Source organism: Falco punctatus (assembly GCF_963210335.1).
Source record: "Falco punctatus genome assembly, chromosome: 1".
Lineage (NCBI taxonomy): Eukaryota > Metazoa > Chordata > Aves > Falconiformes > Falconidae > Falco > Falco punctatus.
Genome location: NC_137580.1, coordinates 93,849,386 through 93,869,552, shown reverse-complemented (window position 1 = coordinate 93,869,552; position 20,167 = coordinate 93,849,386). Strand labels below are relative to the sequence as shown.

The 20,167-nt window shown below is 62.5% G+C and overlaps 2 protein-coding genes across 6 annotated transcripts; both read right to left on the bottom strand.

The window, feature by feature from the left end:
- Positions 1-4,274: 4,274 nt before the first annotated feature.
- TRPV4 (transient receptor potential cation channel subfamily V member 4) lies at positions 4,275-15,087 on the bottom strand. Of its 4 annotated transcripts, XM_080402559.1 has the most exons (15): positions 11,279-15,087; positions 10,209-10,381; positions 9,818-9,970; positions 9,089-9,229; positions 8,678-8,976; positions 7,923-8,102; positions 7,684-7,842; positions 7,474-7,566; positions 7,205-7,278; positions 6,929-7,094; positions 6,639-6,705; positions 6,081-6,397; positions 5,788-5,915; positions 5,451-5,572; positions 4,275-5,173 (listed from the first exon to the last, which is right to left on the bottom strand). In XM_080402559.1, exons 1-15 carry the CDS (start codon positions 11,653-11,655, stop codon positions 5,031-5,033), a joined length of 2,592 nt encoding a protein of 863 aa, XP_080258685.1. In that variant the 5' UTR covers positions 11,656-15,087; the 3' UTR covers positions 4,275-5,030. The 4 variants fall into 4 exon arrangements, with proteins under 4 accessions (XP_080258685.1, XP_080258684.1, XP_080258683.1 ...); XM_080402558.1 differs by having other exon boundaries at positions 9,089-9,970; XM_080402557.1 differs by having other exon boundaries at positions 5,788-6,397; positions 7,465-7,842; positions 9,089-9,970.
- Positions 15,088-15,997: 910 nt separating this feature from the next.
- On the bottom strand, positions 15,998-20,161 carry GLTP (glycolipid transfer protein; the record flags this gene model as incomplete). Of its 2 annotated transcripts, none has more annotated exons than XM_080375883.1 (5): positions 15,998-16,807; positions 17,181-17,331; positions 17,654-17,787; positions 18,098-18,159; positions 19,969-20,161. In XM_080375883.1, 5 exons carry the CDS (start codon positions 20,159-20,161, stop codon positions 16,625-16,627), a joined length of 723 nt encoding a protein of 240 aa, XP_080232009.1. In that variant the 3' UTR covers positions 15,998-16,624. The 2 variants fall into 2 exon arrangements, with proteins under 2 accessions (XP_080232009.1, XP_080232010.1); XM_080375884.1 differs by lacking the exon at positions 19,969-20,161 and adding an exon at positions 19,036-19,929.
- Between the last annotated feature and the right edge of the window lie 6 nt (positions 20,162-20,167).

The window sequence follows — 20,167 nt, the reverse complement described above, 5'->3', positions numbered from 1 at the left end:
ATTAGGATAATAGTATTAAATCCCAAATAGCTCCCCGGCCTCCATGTCCCACGGTGGTGACATATGGCATGCCATTATCCCAGCCGGGGAGGGGGCTGAGGGCAGCGGGGGCTTGGCTGCCCACTCACACCCCTGCCCATGGCTGCTTGTGACCCCCAACAAGGCTGCGAGGACACAGGCAGGGGGCTGCTTTAGCTGCTCCCCCCAGCCCTGCTGGGGATGGGGATGGGGCAGGGATGGGGATGGGGAAGAGGACAGGAACAGGGATGAGGATGGGGATGATGGGGATGGGGACAAGGACAAGAATGGGGATGGGGTCGGGAGCAGGGATGAGGACAAGGATGGGGATGATGGGGATGGGGACAAGGACAGGAATGGGGATGGGGTCGGGAGCAGGGATGAGGACAAGGATGGGAACAGGGATAGGATCAGGGACAGAGATGGGGATGGATACGAGGGCAGGAACAAGGATGGGGATGGGGACAGGGACATGGAAGGGGACAAGGACAGGAATAGGGATGGGGATGGGTATAAAGACAGGGATAGGGATGGGGACAGGAACAGGAATGGGGATTTGGGACAGGAATGGTGACAGGATCAGGGGTGGGGACAGGGATGTGTATAGGGACAGGGATGAGGACACAGCCGTGTAGCCACGCGCACCGAGCTGCCCTGTGGCCGTGGCTGCAGCCGGGGAGCACGGCTCCATTTGTCTTGTTTGCTCTCTTACCATAACCGTGGCGCTTGTGGTTCTGCTGATATTTACGGCATGCCGGGAGGGGACCACTCCGTCACCGACAGCGAGCGGCGTGACAGCCGATCCAGGGAACAAAGAGAAATTGGGACAAAAGGAAATTTTCACAGAGGTTAATGTTATTGTGTGTGTGAGGGGGTGGTGTGCCATTGCCTGCCTGCACATTAAAATTAGACCGGCTGAAGGAAGGCATTTGCTTAGATCTTTGTCATTAAAAAGATGCCACATCAAAAGAAATGTGAGGCTAAAGCACAGCGGTGCTGATGCGTCCCTCTGTGCTGGGCACGGGGCAGCAGTGCTGGCTGCATCCCCTCCATGGGGCTCCCCCTACACTGGGGGCTACCAAAGGCAGGACCCTACCATGGTCAGGGCTACCTGATGCGAGGAGCCTTGCCAGGGGCCCCAGGAAAAACTTTGCTCCGTTACCAGTGCCCCTCGGAGCGGGGGAGTCATTAGCGGTGCCTCCATCATATTGCCCACATCACCATAAATCAGGGCGAGCAGCTGGGAGCGACGGTGCGATCCATCTTGCAGGTCTCAAAGTCATTACATTTCATTAGGAGGTGCGCGGGGGTTTTATTATTCAGCAGGTTAATTCTCCCCTCGGATAGCTGCTTCTTGGAGGAGGATTGCACTGCGCGCAGGAAGACTTCAAATGTCTAATGCAAAATAAATGGGTCCCTCCTTGGCAGGTGCTTGCCTCCAGCCAGGACTGCTGCTCTGGTGGGCACAGGTGAGTCCGTGGGGACCCAAAATGCGTGCAGACACCGGTTGGAGATGGGGCAGGGACTCCTGAAATGCATCCCAGCACCTAGGGCAAAGCCACTGCCACCCATAGCCCTCCCACACCCCGGCAGGGCACAGCACCCACCAGTGCTGCAGGAACTCACCCAGGGCAATGATGCCATTTTTGGTCTGCAAATAATAATAATAATAATAAATAAATAATAATAATAATAACAACAACAACAATGACAATAATAATAATTTATAAGGCAGGTGTGCACGAGGCTGATGTTAAACTTAGCGGCCGCCTTTGCTGTTTGAGAGTGAGAAGAGACAGGCAGTATAAATTGCATGGCTGCAAAAGGACTTAAAAAAACCCATTTCTCATTTTGATTGATATTAGCTTCACAAATTAAGCTTTAGATTTATCTAAAAATAAATTTGCTTCTGCGCTCCGCATTCTGGATGACAAGTGCTTTTCTCTTTCCTTTGTTGGGTTTGTCATCGCTGGCAGGGCAGCACGGGAAGGGGTGGGATGGTGGCTGTGCCCAAGCACCCCCAGCCTGTCGGCCCCCAGGGTGCCCCCCCCACCTCTGTGGTCATGCCTGAAGGCAGAGGGTGCAATAGCTCTGGGCTTTGCAGGGCATAGAAGGGCCAAACACAAGCCCTGCAGCCCTGAACGCAGCAGAGGCACCCTGTGCCTGGGTGTCCCCATTGTCACCCAGCCATGACGGGGTCCAGCCTGACGGTGCAGGGTGCTGGGGCACAGTGATGCCCACTGTTCCTGCACCCCAACCACTTTAAACCCCTCTCACGTGCAGCCCCTCAGCTTCGGGACACTATAGAATTTGCACAGGAAGGGAAAAATAGGGTTTATTTCCAATTACGCTGGAAAATTGCATCTCCAGCGCTGTAGCCGGAGGCAGCCACAGCCCAGAGCCCACCTTTGGCACACCGGGTGGCCGAGCCCTGTGTTGGGGGTCCCCCGGCCCTCAATACTGCCCAGCCAGGGCTGGCTGCCCTGTACCCAGGGGGCCTGGCTGGCCAAAAGCAAAGTTTATTATTTTTAAATAACAGTTGGGGTGAAAGAGGGAACTGGCTCAGCTCCTCACGCGATTATGCAGCATGAGCTGAGAGCTGAAACCTCAGCCTCTCCTAAGTAGTGATAATGAAACTTATTCATTCCCTCACCCTGGGGAAATACTTAAACCACAATATGAGAGATATATGTAAATCACATTTAAACGGAGACAGTGCAGTTAAAGCTAACGGCGAGTAATCAAGTTTGAAGATGAAGTGTCTCCTTTTCTGCTCTATCATTTGCTTAGTGAGCTGGGCTGCCTGCAGGGCCCTGGCCAGGGTCCCTGCCACCACAGCACTGTGCCATCGTGCCACCGGTGCCACCCAAATCGGTCCCTCAAACCTACACAGCATCCAGCTGCAAAGAGGCGACTACACCATGGGAGGTGGCTGTGAAGGGAGATGAGCGGAAAAGGAGTGTCACGGTTAGAGGTAAAATGGGATGGGATGGGATGGCACAAAGGTGAGAATGGGTGGGATGGGGATGGAATGGGTGTGGGGGGATGGGAACGGGGTGGGATGGGGATGGGAGTGGGGTGGGATGGGAATGGGATGGTGGGGTGGAATGGGATGAGAATGGGATGGGATAGGGAGAGGATGGGATGGGATAGGATGGGGTGGGATGGGATGAGATGGGGAGGGATGGGAGGAGCCTGCCGAGGCAGTGCTGCCTCTCCTGCTGCCCATCTTGCCGGGAGCTCACCCTGCACCTGCCAGGCAGCACCCAGGCCCCAACCCCCAGCCCCACTCCCTGCCCCACAGCCGGGCACCGCAAAGACATCCAGGCAGGAGCGGGCCAAGCACAGCATCCTGCGGCCCCATGTCCCCCAGGCTGCTCCCCAGCTGAGGATGGGGTGAGGCGTGCACAGGGACACGGGGGAGGGTGCCCAGCGCAGTGGCAGCCCCTGGGTTTGACACCCGCCCGGCCCCCCCCTGCCCCACAGCTGCCCCGCCGTGGGGCAGGACCCCCGGGGCTCGCGCTGCCTGCGGGCCGGCCCCGCATTGCGTGGTGTGTGGTGCCCTCCAGTGGAGCAGAGGCCCCGGCCTGCGCTGTGCGCCCGGCACCGCAGCCGTGCACCGCAGTTGTGCACACCGCAGCTGTGCACATTGCAGCCGTGCATCGCCGTCATGCACCCCAGTCGTGCACCGCAGCCATGCACCCCAGTCATGTACAGCAGCTATGCACCACCATCATGCACCCCAGTCGTGCACCACAGCCCTGCACCCTAGTCATGCACCGCAGCTGTGCACTGCCATCATGCACCACAGCCATGCACCCCAGTCATGCACTGCAGCTGTGCACTGTCATGCACTGCAGCCATGCACCACACCTGTGCACCACAGCTGTGCACTGCAGTCCTGCACCCCAGCCATGCACCCCAGCCACGCACTGCACCCCAGCCACGCACCGCAGCTGTGCACCACAGCTGTGCACTGCAGTCCTGCACCACAGCCATGCACCCCAGCCACGCACTGCACCCCAGCCATGCACCGCAGCTGTGCACCACAGCTGTGCACTGCAGTCCTGCACCACAGCCATGCACCCTCACCATGTACTGCACCTGTACACTGCAGCCATGCACTGCAGTCATGCACCATAGCCGTGCAATGCAGCCGTGCACCATACCCGTGTGCTGAAGCCATGCAATGGCAGCCATGAACCGTCAGGTGAGCACAGGGCCACCAGGGACAGGATCTCTCATCTCCTGGGCAGGAGGGCTACACAGGGTGCTGCTGCCAGCCACGACCCCCACCTGCTGCGTGGTGCAGCCCTGCAGGGCTCAGCATGCACGGGGTGCTCTGCCCTGCATCCCGTGGGCTTCTGCCCACTCTGTACCACCACAGAGCCCTGCCAGGCTGGCAGCAGGCTCCAGACTGCACAGGGCACCATGAGAGGGACTGTCTGCAGTGAAGCATGAGTGTTGGGTGGTCATCCCCTGCTGCATGGCATGGCACGGCACAGCATGGCATGGTACGGCACAGTGCAGGGAGCAGCGGGCTCCTGCCTCCCTCCTGGAGACCTGCCTGCAGCGATGCTCTCCCAGCCAGAATCAGTCAATGCCAGGAGGAAGCAGTGGTGGCAACTCAATGTTTATTACTAAATAAATAACCATATAAATCTTGTGCAAAAATGTGTGGCAAAAACCATTGGCCTCGGTGGGCAGAGGGGGCTGTGCTCCCCCCACCCTGCCCGCAGCAGAGGTTCCCAGCACCGCACACCAAGGGCCCCAGCGCAGCAAAGCAAGGCAGCAGCGCTGGAGCTCGTCTGTGCAAGCCAGAGACCCCCAGCACTGCTGGGGCAGGGCCAGGACCCTCCGTCCGGGCTGGACACTGGCTGGCAGAGGGCCGGAGGCTGTACGAATCCCTGAGGAGCAGACAAGCACCGTCCAGCCCAGTCCACAATTCCGCTGGCCGTGCCAGGGCCATGCTGGGGCCCGGGAAGAGTCTGTCGGCTCCCAGTGCCGCTGTGCTAGAGCGGGGAGCTCGAGGCCTGGCCATGCCGCCGCTCCCGCGTCTCCGTCGTCCCCACCGTCCCCAGCGGCACCACCACCTCCTCCGGCTGGCAGCTCTTGTTGAGCTCCACCACACGCGGCACCACCGTCGACCAGCGATCTGCGGAGACGGCAGGGGTTTGTCAATGTCGGGAGCTCACTCCATGGTCAACCCATGTCCACTCTGGTCAATCCCATGCCCACTCCATGGACAACCCACAAGTGGCGGCTCCCCACTCCCCAGTCAGCCCCATGTCACCCAGCCCCCAAAGCAAATCTGCTCCTGGGGCTCACCAGAGGCTGCAAGCAGCATCCCAAGGGATGCTCCCAGCCCATGGCACCATGCTCACCTACCCGCAGCCCCCAGGGATCCTCCCAGCCCATGGCACCGTGCTCACCTCTCCGCAGCCGGCCCACGGTGTGGGAGAAACCGTAGTACTGGTACGTGTCACTCTTGCCGGGGTCCTCGCTGATGATGCCCAGATTCTGGTTCCAGTGGGACCAGTTCACCTCATCCACCCTGCAGGGAAGGTCAGACACAGAGCGGCTGGGAGCCAGGGTGGCAGCTCCTGCATCCCTGTGCCATCCCACCACTGGCAATGCCACCTGCTTCCAGAGTAGTACAAATTACCCAGCAAACAAACACACAGCGCTGGCATCCCAAACTGCTGCTCGCTGCCATGGGAGAGGCTCGGCTGCTCCCAGTCCCCAGCTCCTGACGGTGCCTGCCTTTACCTGAAGCACCAGCGGCGGTCAGGTGTCCCGTCGGTGCCCTTCCCCACAGTGACCATCTCCCCCGAGCGGAAGGCTCTCCGCAGGAACACTGGGAAGGAGCGCTCGATGTCCAGGATGGTGGTAGCCCACTGCAGGCGACACCAGGGACCCCTCAGCCACTTGAGGATGGAGGCATGGGGACCCCTCGCCCAGGTGGTGCTGCTTTGAGGGAGCCTGGGGTGCTGTGGTGCTGTGGTTCCCCTGGGCACAGGCAGCCCCTGGAGCCCCCTGCCCAGCTGCACCCGGGGTGGTACCTGCAGCTTCCAGATGTGCTTGCTCTCCTTGGAGACTTGGCCCACTGTCTCACCCATGAGGGCGATGAGCATGTTGAGGAGGAGCACGAAGGTGAGGATGATGTAGGTGACGAGGAGGATGATAAAGACAACAGGGTACTTGGCACTCTCGAGCATCTGCAGGTCGCCCATGCCAATGGTGAGCTTGAAGAGGTCAAGCAGGAAGGTGCTGAAGGTCTGGCTGTCCCGGCAGGAGGGGTAGGTGGGCACCATGCAGTTGGACTGCTCCTCACCACAAGACTCGCTGCTGGGACACGGGTTGAGGAGGGACACCAGAGCTGGGGGAGAAGGGACAGGGACGGCAAGTCCACAAGGGCAGCAGCAAGGACAGGGTCCACAACGAGCCCCCACGCAGCTCCACGGTGGCCAAGGCCTCTCTACCACAGGAGGAGGCAAAGGCTGAGCCCGTGGGTGGGTAGGATGGAGTGAGGGCTCTGCAGCCCCCCTGCCCAGCTGTGCCGTGCCACACCGCAGGGCTCATCCTTCCCCTGAGCCCCAGCTCACCAGCTGGGCACCTACCTGACGCGTAGCCGATCATGAAGAGCAAGTAGACCAGAAGGAAGCGGAAAAGGTCTTTGAACAGGATCTGCAAAGTGATGGAGAGTTGGGTGAGATGCGCTGGTCCACAGTGCCTGGCCGTGTGCCAGGGCACCATTGCCAAGCCATGCCACAGGGACAGCCAGGCTGAGAGCAAGGCATCGGTAAGCCACCAGACACCCTAAAGAAAGCACAGCAGACCTTCCTTTGGGGCCACACATCCACAGGAAGACCAGCCCTGCTAGAGAAAACAATTTCCAACCCCACCAGACCTTCTGGATCATGATGCTGTAGGTCCCTGTCAGCTTGAGCCCCCGGGTGAAGTACAACGCATTCATCCAGCCCAGGACCAGCGCAAAGACCATGACAGCCAGGTATGCCTCAATGCCACCCAGGTACAGCCCCGCTGTGATGATCACCAGCACCGAGTAGATGAAGCTGGAGGAGAGCCAGGGTCAGACCCTGCACCCACAGCCACCACCAGCTGCTGCCCCTTGCAAGCCTGGGGGTGCAGTGGCTTGTGGGGGCCCCGGGGGTTCCCCACGTACTAGAGCAGCTGGAAGGAGCCATCTATGAAGAAGGAGTTCACACCTGGGCACTTCTTCATGAACAGATCTTTGATCTGGGGGTGAGAAGGAGAGGTTGGCGGGGCTGGGGGAGCGAGCCCCTGCTTGGCAGGGTCCCAGTGTCTGGGGGGCATCGTAGCAGGGGCAGATGCCTGGGGACATGGGGCTTGTCACTCTCAAGTTGCTCCTTGCATGGAGACCACAAGGGCTCAGCCACCCCACAAGAGGACACCCTGCCTCACCACACTGACGTTTGTGAAGAAGAAGAGGATGCCAGTGAGAAGGGTGATGATCTCCCCGGCCAGGCGCAGGTAGTCGACGGTGGTGGTGTATGGGTAGGGGGGCTGTGCAGAAAGGACAGAGCTGAGGGGCTCCACCATGCTGGCATGGGGAGACCCAGAAAACCCCCCTGCCAGGAGATGCCGGCACACGGGACCGTGCCACGGTGCCATGGGACTCACGGGGCCCTCCATGGGACGGTAGTAGGCAACAAGGGTGAAGATGACCATGGCACAGAGGTAGGAGACCACGCTGATGTAGAAGGAGACAGCCCCAAACTTGCGCCACTTGTCACGCAGCAGCTCATTGATGGGCTCCACGGCCAACATCTCGTGGCGGTTCTGGTGGGACACAAGTGCCATCAGCAGGGACTCAGCCCCCTGCCCCCCCCCCCCCCCAGTCTCCCCCAGCCCCTGTGCACCTCGATCTTGCTGTTGTAGACGAGGATCTCCAGCACAGACACCTCCTCCCCGCAGGTGTCCAGTGAGGAGAGGTCGTAGAGGGAGGAGTAGACAGGGCCGTACGCCCAGTCCTTGAACTTCCGTGAGAGGTGCCGGGCATCCTCATCAGTGATCTCCCGCCGGATGATGTGCTGGAAGATCTGCTGGAGGGAAGACTGCTCACCCGTGGGTGGACCCACACCTGACCTGCTCAGGGCACCCTGCTCTCCTCCCACCCCACCCCAGATGCATCCCCTCCTGCCACTGAGCACCCCAATCCACCCCCTACAGCCCAGTTGCTCCAGGGCAGTCCTGGGGTGCTGCCAGGGTGTCCCAGGGTGCAGGGACACCACTTGGGGGGCAGTCTCCAGGATGCTGCAGCTTTTTTACTGCCACCGCCGAGCCCTCGCTCCATCCTTACCACCTGCAGCATTTTTAATGAACCCCCTGCCCGCACCATCAAAGACCAGGGCAAGTCAGGGGGAAGGATGGGATGTGCTGAGGGCCTGGGGTTAGTTAGGAAAGGGATGGAATGCAATAGGGGGTTAATTAGCCAGGTTAATAAGCTGCACATCCAGGTTTCCAACAGCATCTGCAGATAGAAGCCGTGCTGCTCGCTGCTGGCAGGGACGTGCACCGAGTGCGACAGGGCTCAGCCGAGAGCTGGCGGGGGCTCAGCCCTTGCAGCCGGGCAAGGCAGGGCAGGCAGCTCCCAGCTCTGGGGGGGTTGCTGTACCCCGATCTTGCCGGTCTTGGCAGCCATCATGAGGGGGGAGAGGCCATCGTTGTTGAGCAGTGCCTCCAGATTGGTGTCAGGGAAGAGCTTGGCGCACTTAACGAGGAGCAGGTCGTACATCTTGGTGACAAACTTGGTGTTCTCACGGGTGTTGTCGGCGATGGCGACCAGGGCGTGCAACACGGTGTTGCCGCGGGAGTCCTGGCGCCGCAGGTCCGCTTGCTTGTGCCCATTCTCCGTCAGGTAGTGCACAATGTGGGGCTGGTTGGTGCAGGCGGCCAGCGAGAGGGGCAGCTCACCTGCAGGGACAACATGCCGTCGGGGCACCGGTCACCCTCACCCCGCTGTGGGAGCATCCCTGGGATGCAGCCAGGGCTCCCTGGGTGACCCGCTGGCTCCTTCCCTGCTCACCAAAGTAGAAGTAGCCGCCCTCATCCTTGGGCTGGAAGAAGCGGCCGCGGGCCTGGGCGTGCACGTCTGCTCCCTTCTCCACCAGCAGCTCCACGTAGTGCTTGCAACGGCGCTCAATGGCGATGTGCAGGGCTGTCTGACCTGTGCCGCCAGCGCCCATCAGCCACCACCATGCCCTGTGACCTCCCCCGCATCCCCAGCCTTCCTGAGGTACCTGCTGCTCCAGTCCCCAAGCCCCCATGGAGCTCCCCAGGTTCCTCACAGCTCTGGTCCCCAAGCCCTTCCAGGGTCCTCCATACTCCCCAGGGTCCCCACTGCTCTGGTCCCCAACCTCCCCATATTCCTCCATCCTCCCCAGGGTCCCCACTGCTCCAGTCCCCAACGTCCGCAGCATCCTCCCTAGAGTTCCCTCTGCTTCAGTCCCCAACCTCTCCACCATCCTCCATCCTCCCCAGGGTACCCACTGCTCCAGTCCCCAACCTCCCCAGCATCCTCCCCAGGGTACCCACTGCTCCAGTCCCCAACCTCCCCAGCATCCTCCCCAGGGTACCCACTGCTCCAGTCCCCAACCTCCCCAGCATCCTCCATCCTCCCCAGAGTTCCCTCTGCTTCGGTCCCCAACCTCCCCAGCATCCTCCATCCTCCTCAGGCCCCTGCTGCTCTGGTCCCTGAACTGCTCATGGTCCCCCATGCCCGGGCAGGGCTGGCAGCAGCCCGGTGCTCCCACACCTCGGTAGTAGACATCCCTGAAGGGCGAGTTGATGAACTCCCGCATGTTGCCCGTCTTCTCAGCGATGTCAAGGAGGACGGGGATGGTGTCATTCCTGCCCCCACTCAGGTTGAGCAGTGCCTTGGGCAGGCAGGTCTTCCCAGTGGAGGGCTCTGGGAGTGGAGGGTGCTGAGGGGGGGCCAGGGCAAGCCCCCCAGGCCATGGGGTGCCCAGCCCTGCACCCCTGCACTCCCTTACTAAATCCCTGGCTCCTCTCAGGCGCTGCACGCTGCAGCTCCCCATGCCAGGGCTGTGCATCACCAGCCCCACGGGGACATGGGGACCACCGGTGGCATGGCACAGCCTCAGCATCACAGGTGTCCCAGAACAGGGCCAGCCCCAGGTCCTCACCTCGAAATTCCTCATCTGTGAGGCGCTTCTTGTGGGTGAGGAGGAAGGAAAGCAGCCCATCCAGGCTGGCCGGGGACCCCCGGGAGACGATATCGAAGAGGATGGGTCTGTTGAAGACCTTGAGGACGGGGGGTGGGTTGGGAGCCGGTCCCTTCACACCCGGTGCCTGCTTCCTGCGGGAGAAGTGCCAGCACTGGGAACCGGAGCCACTGCCTCAGTTTCCCACTCGTGCAATAAACTTGAGGTTGCTCAGCTGCCGGGTAAGGACACGGGTACCTGGGGGCACCCATGGGGATGGGGCAGCACCCACAGCCACAACAGCCGAGTGCTCCCAGCATCCCACCTCCCAGTATCACCCATGGGGGCTGGTGGGCACCTTGCCAGCCAGGAATGGGTGGAGGACAGATGGTGGCTGCCCCAGCCGAGAATTTCAGGGGCTGAGGGCACACAGGGCATCCCAGCCCCCTCCACCCACCTGCACCCCTGCCCACCCAGGGGGCTGAGCTCCTGCTGGGGCACGGGGACACCCCAGCTCCCCCAGGCTGGGCTGCATCCCTAGGGTGGGAACATTGGCGTGGGGCCGCGGTGGCCACCCCAGGTGCCCAGCACAGAGGGGCATTGTGTGCCCAGCCACAGGCTGCCCCCCCGGCTCCGGTTTCCTGGCGCGGGGAGGGTGGAGGCCTCCTGAAAAGCCCTTTCATGCCGGGAGCCAGACGGCCGCACCGGCCAGGGGAGCGGCTGGGCACACAGAGCCTCTTTCACAGCTCCAGCAAGGGGGAAGGGGAGCCGTGCTCCTGGCCCCATGGCACCGTGGGGCTGCAGACCCCCACACCACGGCACGGCGTGGCATGGCACAGCCCAGCGCTGCCACTGGGGATGGCTGGGAGCTGCTGCCCCAGTGGCACCCCCTGCCCAAACCACCCCAAAGTGCCACTTGAAGAACCAGGGGGGGTCTGTCCCCAGCTGCCGGGCATCCCCATCCCCACCATACTGCACCCAGCACGCCCGGGGCGCCCCCCACCCTGTCACCCCCCACCAGCACCGGGGTGCACAGGCATCCCTGTACTCACTCCACAACCCTCCTGCGCCAGCGCTTGTTCTCGCTGGGGTGGTGGCGGTAGGTGCCGTAGTCAAAGAGGGAGTCCATGGGGGCTTTCTTGGGCGCGGGGACCACAGCTGACTCATAGATGGTGGCCTCCAGCAGCTCCATGGGCTTCGGGGCACCCTTCCGGAAGGCCCCGTGGAATTTCATGCGGAGGTTTTGCTTTCCATCGCCAGTGCCAGGGGGACCCCGGGCTGCCTCGGCAGGAGACAGTGTGTCCTCGCTCTCAAACAGGTTGGCCAGTGAGGAGAGAGGGAAGGAGTCGTTCTGGAGGGACCCGTCATCCCCCAGGCCCTCCCCAGCATCACTGCCACCAGCACGTGGAGGGTCTTCGGCGTCTGTCATGCTCCCTGGCCAGAGGGATGGGTGCAAGCAGCCTGCCTGGGCGGCTGCAACCCCCAGCTTCTTCCACAAGAGCAGGAGACCTGGCAGAGGAAAACCCAGTGTCACCCCCAAACAATGCTCCCCATCCTCTCCCACGGGCACCGTGCCCCAGTGCTGCCCAGCCCCACGGTGGGAGCAGGTCCCACACCAACCGCAGTAGCCCAGAGTCTTCTCCTGGCCAGTCCTGCCTGCCCTGACTCTTCTCAGCGCCCACCTACCCAGCTGTGGGGACCCCTCACGTCTGCAGCACTGCTGGCTTCAAAGTGCAGCCGTGATGTCCGAGGGCAAGCCCAGCCCTGCTGTGGTCAGCTTGGGTGCAGCCCAGGACAGGGCACAGAGCGGACCCTGTGTGCTCTCATCTGCCGCCCAAGGAAAAAAAACATTCCTGGATACACCCTGTGCCCTGAGAAGCACCAGAGGCAGCCGGGAGCTGCCACTGCAGCGGGGCTGGGAGCAGGGCTGGGGCTGGACCCCAATGTCCCGCTGCTCCCACAGCCGGGGGGCTCAGCGGGACCTGGCTCTGGGTGCCTGCAGTGGCCACGTTGGGCACCAGGAGCGGGACAGACATGGCACAGGGAGGCTGCAGCCCACAGGACGGCAGCAGCAGCGGTTAGGACAAGAAATTAAGGGTTCAGATTGCCCAGAGGGAAACAAGGCTACAGGAACCGTGCTACCAGCCAAGCACCACACTGTGCCACCGGCACCACCATGCCCTGCCTGCCAGGTCCCACCGGGAGCATGGGCAGGGGCACAGGCAGGTGGGTGAGTGACCCTGGGCTCTCCCCAGCCCCGCTTTCCACCAAAACAACAGCCCTACAAAACACAAACAACAGCCCTACAAAACACAGCAGCGTTAAGGCTCAGCCCAGCTTCTGCTTCTGGGGAACTCAGCTCTCCCTGCGGGTCCCAGGACAGAAAAAGCAGCCGGGAAACGTGTCATTTGCTGCTGGGCTGCAGCTTTGTACAACAAGCCATAATGGCAGGCTGGGCCCTCCCGGGGCGGGCAGGGATCCCTGCTGGATAACCTGCTTCTAATTAGGCAGCATGTCCCACCACCGCCCGGGGCAGCCCCACGATGCTCCCACGGACACAGGGGATGAGGGCTGCAAACGGCTTGGGAATCCTGCAGCAGCGGGTGGCCGGGCTCAGGCAGGGGTCCCCTCCTCCCCACTGCCCGGAGGACACTCCGCAGGTTCAGTGCAGCCCCTGGAGCTGTGGGGTGAGCTGCAGAGCCGACACTGTTTCTCCTCTTTGCTGACTTTCCTGCCATCGCCCTCTCTGCAAGAAATTCCACAGGCACCTGCCAAAGCCCACAGCTCACACACCCCGACCCTGGGGCAGCCGTGGGCCGATTTGGCCCTGGATAACAGAGCAGAGGGGATTGCCAAGCAGCTGAGCCTGCAGGCGGCGTGGGGATGGGGTGCCCGGCCCCTCGGAGCTGCACTGGGGACCCCAGCCCCAGCCAAGCACAGCTGCAGGGAAAAGCCCAGCCACCCGGCAGGATGTCACACGCAGCCGTAGCCCAGGGCACAGCCAGGGAGCCACCAGCACGGGATGTGGCTCCCTGTAGGAAGCACCGGAGGACATCAGCTGGTGGTCTCAGTGGGACAAGAGCCCAAGGGGACAGGGGGCAGAAGCAAGGGGACAAGTGGAAAGGGCAGGTGGGGCCGGGAGCTGGTTTGTGTGGGAAATGATGGCCTCGCTGGCCAGTGCCGTCAGCCCAGGCACTCCCACGGGCACAGCCACTGCCAGGAAAGGTGTCGTCAACGGGGTTTTATTTGGTTTGTTAGTTATTTGGGGTTTTATTTTTCAGACTTCCTCACCCCATGGAATAAATGAGTGCAAAGCACAGCTCGCCGTGTGCCAAGGCTCGCTGGCACAGCCGCAGCTCTTGCATCCAACACAAACCCTCCCACCTGCCCCCTCAACGTGTGCTCCCACCTCTCCCCAGCTTTTCCCCAAGCTACCTCCCAGCCAGACCAGTATCCCTAGTTAGTCTCCCACTCCAGCCCACCACAGGGGCATGGACACTGTCACCAACACTTGGATGTGCAGGGACGTGCCCTGGGTAGGTGGCCGGGAGGATGCCCCATTAGCAGGTGGTCCAGATTTTGCCACATTGTTGTTCCTCAAACTAAAGTACGATGGGCTCTGGGTAGGAGCAAATCTCTGCAACCACATCGTGTTCATTTTCAGCCCCCCGGGAAACCCTCATCCGGAGGGAACCAGCCGCCTTCCAAAATAAACTGCACCGCCAGGGCCGTGCTCACCTGGGCCAGAGCCGTGAACTCAGCATGGTCCAATGGGTGAGTTGCAGAGCCATTAGTAACCCCCTCCTCAAAGCTCACGTGGGAATGTACCCAGCACTGCACCCCTAAATTGGCCAGACAGCTCAGGACCCATCCCCGGTGCTGGGGGAGCCCATGGGGCTGCACCCTGCCTGGCCCAGCTCAGCCCACATCCTGTCCTCAACCCAGGGGCTCCATCCTGCCCACATCCCCATGTCCTGTCTGGGGGCTCCATCCTGCCCTGGTCCCTGTATTCCCCCCTGGGTTCCCATGTTCTGCCCAGGGGCTCCATCCTGCCTCTGTCCCCATGTCCTGCCTGGGGGCTCCGTCCTGCCCCAGTCCCCACGTCCCCCTCCAGTCCCCATGTCCTGCCATGGGGCTCTGTCCTGCCCCCATTCCCATCTGTCCCCCCAAGCTCCGTGTTCTGCTCAGGGGCTCTATCCTGCCCTGGTCCCCATGTCCTGCCCTGGGGGCTCCATCCTGCCCCCATCCCCATGTATTGCCCAAGTCCCTGTGTCCTGCCCCGGGGCTCTGTCCTGCCCCAGTCCCCACGTCCCGTCCCGTTCCCTATGTCCTGCCTGGGGACTCCGTCCTGCCCCCATCACTCTGTGTCCCCCCAGTCCCCGTGTCCTGGCCCGGGGCTCCGTCCTGCCCCGGTGTCCACGTCCCCCCCTCCCCGGTCCCTATGTCCTGCCTGGGGGCTCCGTCCTGCCACCGTCACCATGTGTCCCCCCAGGCCCCATGTCCTGCCCCGGTCCCTATGTCCCTCCCGGGTCCCCGTGTCCTGCCCCGGGGGCTCCATCCCGCTCCGGTCCCCGTGTCCTGCCCTGGTCCCCGTGTCCCTCCCCGGTCCCTTGTCCTACCCTGGTCCCTGTGTCCTTCCCCAGCCCCCGTGTCCTGCCCCGGGGGCTCCGTCCTGTCCTGGTCCCTATGTCCCTCCCCGGTCCCCGAGTCCTGCCCGGGGGCTCCATCCTGCCCCGGTCCCCGTGTCCCACCCCGGTCCCCGTGTCCCCTCCCCCGTCGTCCGTCCCCCCCCTTATCCCCCACGGTCCCGGCGGCCCGGCCACCCCCACGGCGGTGACCCCCCGGTTTAGCGGGACCCCGCGCCCCCCCGCTGCCGCCCCGTACCGCGGCCCGTCCCGCGAAGGGTCCCGCAGGCTCCGGCGCCACCGTGTCGCCACGGGGCCGGTCCGGGAGAGCGGCCCCTCCCCGGCCCGGCTCCAGCGCCGGGACCCGCCTGCGGGACCGGCCCCCGCCCGCCCCCGCCCGGCCCTGGCCCCGACCCCGGCACCGCCCGGGCCCCCCAGACACCCCCCTGACGCAGCCCCCCCGGCACAGCCCCCCAAACACCCTCCCTAAAACAGTCCCCCTGGCACAGCCCCTGCAAAACACCCTCCCTGGAACAACCTGTCCAAGGAACAACCCTGAAGCACCCTCTGCAAAACAAGCCCCAAAATACCCTCCCTAAAACAGCTCCCCCCCAGGAACAACCCCCTGAAACAAGCCCCAAAGTACCCTCCCTAAACCAGCCCTCCAAAACAGCCCCCACAAGGAACAGCTCCAAGACCTCTCCCATAACCAGCCCCCCTGGGCACAGCTCCCCAAAACACCCTCCCTGAAACAGGCCCCCTCCAGGAATAGCCCTGAAAACCCTCAGCAGAACAGCCCCCTGAAACACCCTCCCCAAAAGAGCCCCCAGGAACAACCCCCTGAAACACCCTCCCTGAAACAAGCCCCCCAGGAACAACAACCCTGAAACAGCCCCAAAAAACTCTACTGAAAACAGCTCCCCCAGGAAAAGGCCCCCCACCCTCCCTCCCCGAACCAGCCCCCCTCAGGAACAAGCCCTGCACATCCTCCCTGAAACAGCCCCCAAAACTTTTGCAAACAGCCAGCCTAGGCACAGCCCCCCCCCAAAAAAAACCCTCCCTGAAACAGAACCCCCAGGAACAACCCCAAAACACCCTCCCCAGAATAGCCCGTCCAAGGAACAGCCCCGAAACAGCCACCCAAGCTGAGGTTACGTGAGTTTTTATTAAATTTTGCTTCCCCGCCCCACCAGCACGGGGCTTAGCAGTACCGTAAGGCAGTCGGTTAATAAGGCAACATGTGTGTGTCCCCCAAACCCCACATTGGGAAGGTCCTGGCAGCAGGGGCTCACTCCCATGGAGGAGCTGGGGTCACTTGGGAAAGTCATCAGCTCCTCCGTCACGGGTGCCGCTGGCATCATTCAGGAAGTTTCTCCCCCGGGTGCCCGTCGTCGGCAGGCGGTGGGTACCGGTGCCATCTGAGAGCTGGGGCAGAGCCAAGGCAGCATCGGTGGGATGCTGCTGCCAGTCACGCTTCACTCCCCGTACCACAGCAGAAGGACTAGAAACACTTGTTTTTCCTCTTTAGTACAAAAGCTTGGGAAATCCTACGACGGCATGGGGTACAATTGGTTTTATTGCCATATTCTCAATAGAAAATTATATATATATATTATTATATAATTTTTTTTTTTTAGAAAACAGGTTATCCACTGCAGATCCAGACAAGAATCAGTCACCTGACAGCCGGGAGCTGCCCGGGCTGCCTCAGTGATTAAGACACAGGTAGCACCCATCACACCTTATTTAAGCCCTGCCAGTCCCGTGTGAGCCTCAGGCTTTGTAGCTCAGCTCGGCATTCATCTTCGTGTACATCTCATAAATTGCATCCAGAATGGGGGTGACCCTCGAGAGAAACTGATGAATCTTCTCTATGCTTTCTTCCTCTTTGACTTCTTTACCCTTCTCTAATGCCTTCAGCAAATCTGATTTGTATGGAAGAGCGTAGACTGAGCCCTATAAAAGAGGGGAAGAAGCTGTAAGGCTCCCGCAGACCCAAAGCTCTCCCCACGTGGCATGCAGGACCCTAGTCTGAGTTGTTCCCCTACGTCTCCGAGCATTCGGAGACCCTGCAGCATCATTCACGAATGCCACAGGGTCTCTGGATGCTCGGAGACACCTGGGAACAATCTTGGGTATGGTGGCTGGACCCCTGGAGAAGCAGGGATGCACAGAGAGGGTCCCCTGGGAATATTGCTCCGAATAAATCAGCAGCTTCCCATGTTTCCAAGCCCTTATTCCCCTAAAGCGCATCACTTCTCGGGGCAGCTAACGGAGCAGCTGGGCTTAAAGAAAAGCTGCTTTCCTCAGTGGGGATGCAAACTCTCACCATGAAGAGCTTCTGCAGCATCCAGCCATGGTACTTCTTCAGCGCAATCTCGTAAGCCTTCATGGCATTCACTCGGATGAGGTTCGGATGCTCCTCATCCTGCTCACCATCGGAGATGCTCTGCAGCAACACCAGCATGAACTTCAGGCCCCTGTGAGAAGAGCGGAGGTGTTGGGGTGGGAAAGGGGATGCTGCTAGGCCTCCCCTGTCCTGGCACATCCAGACCCCCAAAAAACCTCACCGCCCTGGCAGCAAACCCCCCCTCACAGAGCTGATGCCTGTCCCTGCATGTTCCTCCCCGCGCAGCCAGCGTGCCGGGCTGTGCTCCCCAAACCGCAACACCTCACACTGCTCCAGCCAGCCCCAGCCCGAAGGGAGACCCACGGTCCCCGCAGCAGACTCCAACCAGCATTCCAACAAGCTCCCCACATGCCGGGACACAGCCTGGAGCAGCACCCAACGCCGTGAATCACCTTTTCAACCACATCAGCGCCAGCGTCGCGCCTGTCTTGGGCCAGGCTGAGCCATGCATCTCCTTCTCCACCTCCAGGATGTTCTGCAGAGTTTTGAACTTGGCAGGGTTGGAGTCATAAACCGCCCGGATTTTCTGAGGGCAGAGGAGGGAGGTTGGCTCCCAGGAGGTGCTGGGCAGAGCAGCAGCGGGTGGCACCGGAGAGCAGCCAGGCTGGTGCTCACCACTGCGGCGTGGGGAAACGTGGTGCCTGCAGTGAGCACCGCGGCTGCTAAACGGTGCTTTTGCCAGGGAGCCCTTTAACAAACACAGGCGACCCAGCCGAGCTGCTGCTGAGCCCAAAAGCCCCCACGGGAAGCAAAAACCCAAAGGTTTTGCCTCTCTAGTCCCACAGCATCTCTGCCCAGGGGTTCACCCCCCCAAGCCCTCCTGCACCCCTTCCTACCTTGATATTTCCAGTCAGGTCTGCTTTGACGGGTGAGTAGACAATGGGAGCCCCCAGGCAATCTGTGGAAACAAGGAGGGAGGACAATTAACCATCAGGGGACACAGGAGACACCCCAGAGTGCTGTGTCATAACCAACAAGCTTCACCTTAACCCCAGCCAAGACGTGCCAGCTCCTCAGGCATTGCACATGACCAGGACGGCCATGCCTCCCGCTGTGGCCTCACCGGTGACCCTCCGACCCCTGGCTCCGAGACAGGGCCCTGGTGCCATGCTCTGGAGCAGCACGCCGGGCACAAGGACACTCTCTGCCCGTCCCCCAGCAGGCAGCCCCGTGTCCTGCCCGGCGAGTCCTGCCGGGAGCCGTCACACAATAGGCAACATTGTGGAGGGCAGCGGCCGGCGTGCCACGAGGGCAGCCATGCCGGCACACACCCACGGCCCCGACACGGGCTGAACGGCCATGGGTGGGATCCACGGGAGCTGCCTGCCCGGTGCCGTGCCTCCGGCCGGGGTGTACCAGGAGAAGGCGGCCAGGCTCGGCTGTGGTGGCGGCTCTGCCAGGGCGTGGGGCCCCCGGGACGGTGGGACGTTTCCCAATGGAGCTGCTCGGCGGGTTTGACGGGACCGTGATGCAACCCCGGCCCCGCCAGGCTGCTTCCCCGGGGGGTACCAGGCACCGGGAGCAGCTTGAGCCCGGGGTGAGCATCTACTGGGGGGTTGTTGGGTGGTCACACGCGGCCCAGAACGGGGGGAGCCCCAGGAGCAAGCACGCAGGACCTGGGGGGCACCCAGGACCCGGGGAGAGGCTACCTGGGCCGGCGGGGCCCGAGGGCCCTCTGCTCGCACCTGGCCACAGCTGGGCGCGGCGGCGGGACCAGTCCCCGGTCGGGCCCTGCCGTAGCTCCCGCTCCCGCAGACGGCCGGCCCGGGCTCACCGAAGAATGGCGGCAGGTGTGCCACGGCCTCCAGGAAGGGCAGCGTCTCGATCTGCTTGTCGGCCGGCAGCGGCTTGAACTCGTGCTCCAGCAGCAGCGCCATGGCCCGGCCCCGGCTCCGCACCGGCCCCGCCGCCCAACCCGGCAGCGCGCTGCCCCGCCCCCGCCGCTCCAACCAATAGCCGCGCACCGCCCCCTTCCCACCTGCCAATCGGGGAGTGGGGGCGTGGACTAATAGGCGTGGGCAACGCGAGGGGCGGGGTCATGTTGTGCTCGGAGCTCCCGGGCCGCTTGTCGGCGGCGGCCGGGCTGACCTCCCCCGCGCTGCTCACCGCTCCCCCCTCGGCCCGGTTCAGCCTCCCACTGCGGGCCCGGCCCGATTCAGTTCGGTTCAGTTCAGTTCAGCCCAGCCCCCCACTGCGGGCCCGGCCCGGTGAGGACTGCCCGCGGCCCCTGCCGGGGCACCGGGACGTACACACTCACACCCCAGAGCATCCGCCGCCGGGGTTGTTTACGCCACCTGTTTACCTGCCCTGGCCGGGCGCCGCCTCCCGTTAATTATTTAAGGCCGATAAATTTTTCACGGGGAGCAGGAGCTCAGTGAGGCGGAGGCGATTCATTTCACACAACCGTGCGATAGGGTGGGGGGGGAACCTGACACCGACTCCCGGGGGGGCTGGGGGCGGAGGAAGGCCCAGCTGCCCGCGTAGGGGGGATATTTACTGGTGACAGGGCGCTAAACCCGGTGTTCTTACCGGTTAGACTGGAAGAACCGGTGGCGGGGCGATAGCGATCTGTGGCTGGGCGCTGGCACAGGTGGGGACCGGCCCCCCCCTCCCCCCCGAGCCGGTGCCCGGCCCCGGTGTGGCCCGGGTGAGCCTGGGTCGGTGCCGCTGCTAAGGGCGGCAGAGACAGCGCCAAACTTTGACCCACCTGAAATATTTACAGCGCCATAAATCCCCCGGCTGCCGTGAGCGTTAGCGCGGCGGAGCGCGGAGGTACCGCCGGGAGGCAGCGGGTGCTGCCCCCCCCCCCCCCCCTCCGCCCCGCGCTGCGAGCGGCCGCCGCACCATTCTCGCGAAGCGCGTCGTGGCGTGTCCCTCGGCGGCGCCCGTAGCGTTGCCATGGCACC